Below are 6,376 nucleotides of genomic sequence, written 5' to 3'. Positions count from 1 at the left end.
AAAGAGAGAGGATTATTCCCTTTTCCTGTAAAATAAAACAGTACCTTTACTTGGTCCCAACTAAGATATAATTACCCTTATTGGGGCAGAACAGCCCTATTGGGTTTATTCAATTTAAAATGATTTTTAGCAGACTTATGGTATGGAGATCCAAATTACAGAAGGATCCCTTATCCGGACTACCCCCATGTCCTGAGCATTCTGGATAACAGGTCCTATACCTGTACTGTGTTCTATGTACAGTTAATTTTTGATGCGGGGGAGACTTGCTGTAGGAGAAATCATAAACTGGATTTGCTACATTACCTCTCATATGAAGCTCCAGAGAAAAAACAGATGGAACGGGGGGGGCTGGCCGGCCGGCCCAGGGCCGGGGAACCCTAAGGGCCCCCTCAATAGGTTCTGGCTCTCCTCTAGGCTCGTTCACAAGGTGGAAAATTGAATTGAGGAGAAGCCAGAAAAAAAAAATTATCCAAAAAAACTGGATAAGCACCGTCGCAGAGTCGCTCACTGCAGCAATCTGTATAGAGACGGGAATAAAAAGGGCAAGTCAGCTTCAACGGATAATGCATTTACCCTTTAAGGTGCAACATTGGGTCAGGGGCCCCATTCAAAGTGTTCCCCCCAAATCTCACGCTTACTGACACTCAGTATTCTGTAATAGGAAACGTATTGGTATTTATTGCCTTACATTCAGTTACACATTAAAGGCTGGTACATAAGGGCAGGGCAGATACCCGGGGGCAGAGGGCAAAACTCTTAGCAGCCTGTCAGTACTGCCCAACCCTGGGTCTGTGTCTCCCAACCAGCGCTGGGAGTAAAGGCGCCTGCAAAGCCCATTTTAGGGGACAAATCTCCAAATTCACTAAAATCGTTGACAGGAGCAACATCCCCTAGTCTGGGGGGGGGAGTCACCAACTATTGCCCCTCTTTTTAGGCTAAAATAAGGGTTTTTAGGCAAAAAATCTATCAGAGGAGATGCACGCTTACCTCTCACTGCAATGGCAACCAACGGACTGTACCAACTGTCACTTTCCTAGAGTGAAGGCAGCTCCCATCACATTGACATCACATTGACATCACATTGACATCACAATTTATTTGCTCCACTGTGTAAATAGTGGAGCAAGGTGATGCACGCTTACCTCTCACTACCATGGCAACCATGGACTGTACCAACTGTCACTTTCATTACAGTAATGATGCATCTTTGTTATTTGATTATGACAAGAAGCTTGAAATTTGATACTTGAACCTTTCCTAGTGGGAGAGCAGCTCTCATCCCAGTGACATCACATGACAGGCGCTGCTGTTAAAGGGGAATAGTACCCTTTTGACGGAGTGAGCTTTTTATGGGCTTTGTTTGCCCTTAGATGGGCAGTTACATACATAGCTTATTGTGTACCCAGAGCATTGCCTTGTACGTGTGGCCCCTGCCATGTACCCTATTGCCCCCCACACCTAGCCTAACTGACTTGCAGGTGTATTGGGTGCATGTGCATGTCTCTTACATGTGACTGTGGCTCACGAGTAAGAAAAGTTGGGGCTCCTTTCTGATAGTTTGTACACCGCTGCTATTTCCTGAACATGTGCGATTCTTTCAGAGATAAATGAATGATCCTTTCCAGTTTTACTCCGCTTCTCCTGTGTGTATTCCCTGATCCCCTCCCTGGTCTCAGTGGGCAGTAGTATTAGGACTGGATCACTGAGGACCTGGAATTAGAGAAATATATATTTTCTGGATGGTTTTATGGCAGCGATGGATTGGACAATTGTTTAATGAGTTTTAATTTGTTTTCATTTAAAATTCAAATAAAGACTATGGAAGCACCTTTCCCAGTATACCTAGGGGCACATTATAAGAAATCTGGCCCTGGCTATACAAATCTGCCTTTGGTTTACATACTAACAAATGTAACATGTATCTGGCTGTACAGGCAGAACACCTGCACCTCTGACCTTGTGTCTTATATAAGGTATGGGGTGCGGATCTGCATTTTACATTAGTGTAATATAGGCCAATGGCACCCCAGCCATACAATTTTAGAGGTGCAGTGGGAGTCAAATTGCTAGTTTGGAGCACCCAATGTTTTCACCTTAATCCCATGGCAGAAGTGCCCCTGTATAAGGAACAGAACCAGTGGCTAAATCAGGGGTGGGCAAACTGCGGCCCGCGGGCCACATCCGTCCCGTTGGTCTTTTTAATTCTGGCCCGTTGGTCTTTTTTAATCTTGCCTGCCGACTCTCCGCGCGAGACTTGGACTAACGCTGGCCCAGCCGTCTGTCAACCCCCCGGCCATCTTTTGGCCAAGATATACATCCATGATGGGAAAGGTGCAAATCACTTGGTGCAAAAAAATTAAATAAAAACAAATTCAACAGTAAAGTTATTGCCACCATTCAAACATTAGCTTTAATGATTAGATAAAAAGGAAGATGAAGGAAACCTGATTGGTTGCTCATTTTTTTAGTGATTCGGATCCTGTTAGGCTGACCCAGAAATCAAAAATATCAATTCCTGAGACCAGTCATTGCCAGAGTAGCCATTTACAGACTGTATGTAGAGGGAAAGTCTGGTAAATCTTAACATCAATAATGATAATAAACAATTATAATACATATATTGCGGTGAAGGTAAAGTCATTATGACACAATGCGTTTTTGAATCTAACGCAACTGAGAGAATTGTAGTTTAAACACATGTGGGTAGCGCCGTCAAGCTGTAATAGAAAAAAACTACAATTCCCAGAAGACACCTGGCGGGAGGCCGGCTGACTCAAGTATTGCCCTAGCTGATTGGATGCTTCAATGGTTCTGTATTGACCTGGGTGCGTGATTGGTTAAGCTTGCGGAGGCGGGTTGTTTGGATGGTGCAGTTGAGAGGAAGGCATCTGGCGGTAGGGGACCCGCGTAGTACCTTGTAACAGAGCTCGTAAGGTGGGGTACAGGTACGTACAGTGTGACATCTGGGGGGCAGGGGTTATATACATTTATGCACAGCTATAGCGCCATTGGATAGGTCTGTATGCTAAATAATATGCCATACCCCGCACTTGACCCCCTAACCAATCGTAGCTCTTATTTGGCACCCCCAGAGCTTTTATTGTGCTTTTTTGTTCCCCACTTTATGTGGCTCATGGATTTAAAGGTTGGGGACCCCTGATATAGAGAGTAATATTCTGAAACAATTTTCAATTGGTCTTCAATTTTATTAATTATTTAAGTTTCTGTTCAGCAGCTTTCCAGCTTGGAGTTTCAGAAGTTACTTGGTTGCTAGGATCCAAATTACCTTAGCAACCAGGGTGTGGTTTGAATGAAAGACTGATATATGAATAGGAGAGGGGCTGAATGGAAAGATACGTAATATAAAGTATAAATAACAAATAAACTGTAGCCTCACAGAGCAATAGTAGCAGCTGTTGAGAGGCCATTACAAATTATCAAGCAGAAAATGAGGCTGGCCTGTCCTATAAACTGATGCTACAGGTCTGATTATTACATTCTGTTTCTAATTGCACTGGTTTCAGAACTGCAATGTTATGTGAATCCGAATGAATTACTAATCAGCTTTATACTGTTGCATTTATATTCTATATATACAGTATATTGTCCGTTGGTCCCTAAGCTCCGTAACTGAGAGCGGCACAGAGCAAGTGCAGGGAATCGGCAGAAAAGAAAATGGGGGGCAGCTGGGGCATCTTTGAAGGCACAGATCATACCTGCTAAAGGGCTGTGGTTGCCTTGGGCCGGTACAGAAGCCCAAAACATAACCCTAAACATTGCTAGCCTATTGCTTTAGTTAAGCTTTAGTTCTCCTTGAGCATCCCATAAGCCATGAATAGGTCCCTTATATGTATCCATGGCAAATTAAAAATCCTATATAGACACCCCCTGAAGCTGCTGCCCTCAGCACTGGCCCCCGGGGGGTTATACAGAAAATACCCTTTGTATTCACTGATTTCCCAGCAAGAGAGTTAGGCTACCCACCTATTGTCCAGCTTTAACCCTATAGCTGCCCATACCAGTCTACAGTATGTTTGGTTAGGGAATGTTAGGCCAATTTTGACCATGCTGGCCAACCATCTGTACGTTTATAGCAATTCACTTACCACCTTTATCTTGTTCCTATCAATGAATCTCTGTGTGTCTTCACTTTTTTCTGTAGCTGTGAATTGAAAAAGGCTGGAAAATATGGACTTTTCACCCCACCGTGGCATGCATGAAGGAAGGTAAGTCAAAATCCAATTTATTTCAGAAGAAACAAATATATATATATAACACTGTAAGGTCCGCACTCCCATAAACAGTCCACATTCACAATTCACAAACGGGTGCTGCACTTAGTTTTATCCAATATCCATTCCCAATGATTTTGCGCACTCATAATCATTGGGAATGTAATATATATATATATATGTCATGGGTAACATATTTTTGACAGAGAAATTAGTACCCTGGATCGTTTGTACGGGTATAGGATCAATTATCCAGAAATTTGTTATCCAGAAAGCTCCGAATTATAGGAAGGCCGTCTCGCATAGACCCTTTATAAATAAATAAATAACCATTTTCCAAAAACACTCTGTAGTAATAAACAGTAACTTGTAATTGGTTCTTACTAAGATATAATAAATCCTATATAAACAATCCTTTTAGGTTTATGTAATGTTTAAATTATTTTTTAATAGATTTGTAGTATAGAGAACCAAGTTACAGAAAGACCCCTAATCTGGAAAACCCCAGGTCCCGAGCATTCTGGGTAACAGATTCCATCCCTTTAATAGGCTGCTCTCAATGCAAAATTTTGATCCTAAAGTTGGAGCTGCTTGTATGATTTTATCTATATGGTTTTGTTATTTACAGGTCTCCTTCCCTTCAAGATACCACCATGAGCTCCAGCCACACCCAGAAGAACCGAGGGGACTCCACTCCGCTGCCTCCAATCAACGAGCGCCTGGCTTTCCTGCGGCCGTCCAGAGAGCTGTTAGAGTATTACCGCAAGAAGATCGCTGAGTTTGATGAGGAACACGAGGATCTGGTAAAGCAACTGGAGCAATACAAAGCTACCTTTGAGGAGCAGGTCAGTATGCGCCCTTGCTAAGAGCAATACTGCTGATAACTATTATTATCCTTTATATAGCGCTGGTGTATTCGACTACACTGTACAGAGATCACTAAGTACATTGTTTCATCAGTCCCGGTGGAGCTTACAATTCACATTCACTGTGGTCACTTTTACCAGGAGTTTACAGAACCCTGTATGGTTTTGCAGTGTGGGAGGAACCTGGGGTTCCTAGAGGATACCCACGCAAGCATATAGTGCCCTGGCTGGAATTGAACCTAGGAGCTCAGTTCTGCAAGGCAGCATTGTATGTTTGCCTGCAAATGGTTTGTGTGGTTCTCCAGTTTCTCTTTGCCATATGCCACGCATCACCCTAGCTCCGCTAACTGCTCTTCCTGAATCCCCTTGATAGACTTTGTCTATATAGTGTGTATGTGTGTATGTATATATATATATATATATATATATATATATATATATACATATACATATACACATACACACACACCACACACACACACACACACATACACATACATGACTTTTTTCAATAACACTTATTGCCACTAAGCCCTGTGTGTGTGATACTCCTTCTATACATTTTTACATTTAACCTGCACCCAGGGCATTTGAACTGGTGTAGGGTTTGCTCCTCTCTACTATGTATATATAGAATACAGAGTATAAAGGTGGCCATACACGGGCCGACTATAGCTGCCGATATCGGTCCCTTGGACCGATTCGGCAGCTAATCGGCCCGTGTATGGGGAGAGCAGAGCGGCCTGGCCGACCGATATCTGGCCTGAAATTGGCCAGATCTCGATCGGCCAGGTTAGAAAATCTGGTCGGATCGGGGACCGCATCGGCTCGTTGATGCGGTCCCCGATCCGACAGCCCCATTGCCGCCCACATAATCCGATCGTCTGGCCCAGGGCCAAACGATCGTATTATTATTTTTTTTACCTAAATGGTCCCCCGATATCGCCCACCCGTAGGTGGGGATATCGGGGGAAGATCCGCTCGCTTGGCGACATCGCCAAGCGAGCGGATCTGCTCGTGTATGGCCACCTTTAGTCCACTGGCTGAATTGCCTCTGCTAAAGCACACGTAGAGACAATTATCAAAAAAAAAAAATCTGCATTGTCTATTTTAGTAGCCGTGACTAGTAGCTGCTACTAGTAGCTCAGTGTGTCTTCCCCCTTATTACTGGTCAAGCCAGCGGACTAATACTCTGTATACAATACATACATACATACGTAATAAATATATATGTATACATATATAGTTTTGCCTCGATTAATCTCCGTTGTCGTA

At 43.4% G+C, this 6,376-nt stretch overlaps 2 protein-coding genes across 7 annotated transcripts in view; one reads left to right on the top strand and one right to left on the bottom strand.

The window, feature by feature from the left end:
• The window catches only part of LOC101730989 (coiled-coil domain-containing protein 77), a 606,394-nt gene that overhangs the window by 127,642 nt on the left and 472,376 nt on the right, over positions 1-6,376 (bottom strand). The gene's annotated exons all lie outside the window — the stretch shown is intronic.
• The window catches only part of LOC101734594 (coiled-coil domain-containing protein 77-like), a 597,836-nt gene continuing 594,228 nt past the window's right edge, over positions 2,769-6,376 (top strand). For 4 of the 6 annotated variants that reach the window (XR_004219943.1, XR_004219945.1, XR_004219944.1 and 1 more), the window contains exons 1-3: positions 2,774-2,948; positions 4,166-4,229; positions 4,864-5,080. Coding sequence is in view for 3 of the 6 variants with exons in the window: in XM_031892260.1 (XP_031748120.1) it covers positions 4,192-4,229; positions 4,864-5,080 (255 nt within the window). In the remaining 3 variants the exon portion in view is untranslated. Of the gene's footprint in view, positions 2,949-4,165; positions 4,230-4,863; positions 5,081-6,376 lie in introns of all 6 variants that reach the window. The other 2 variants (XM_031892259.1, XM_031892261.1) reach the window with 2 other exon arrangements.

The sequence above is a fragment of the Xenopus tropicalis genome, chromosome 8, assembly GCF_000004195.4.
Source record: "Xenopus tropicalis strain Nigerian chromosome 8, UCB_Xtro_10.0, whole genome shotgun sequence".
Classification (NCBI taxonomy): Eukaryota; Metazoa; Chordata; class Amphibia; order Anura; family Pipidae; genus Xenopus; species Xenopus tropicalis.
Note: the sequence above shows the minus strand (reverse complement) of the source record. Positions and strands in the feature narration are given on the sequence as shown.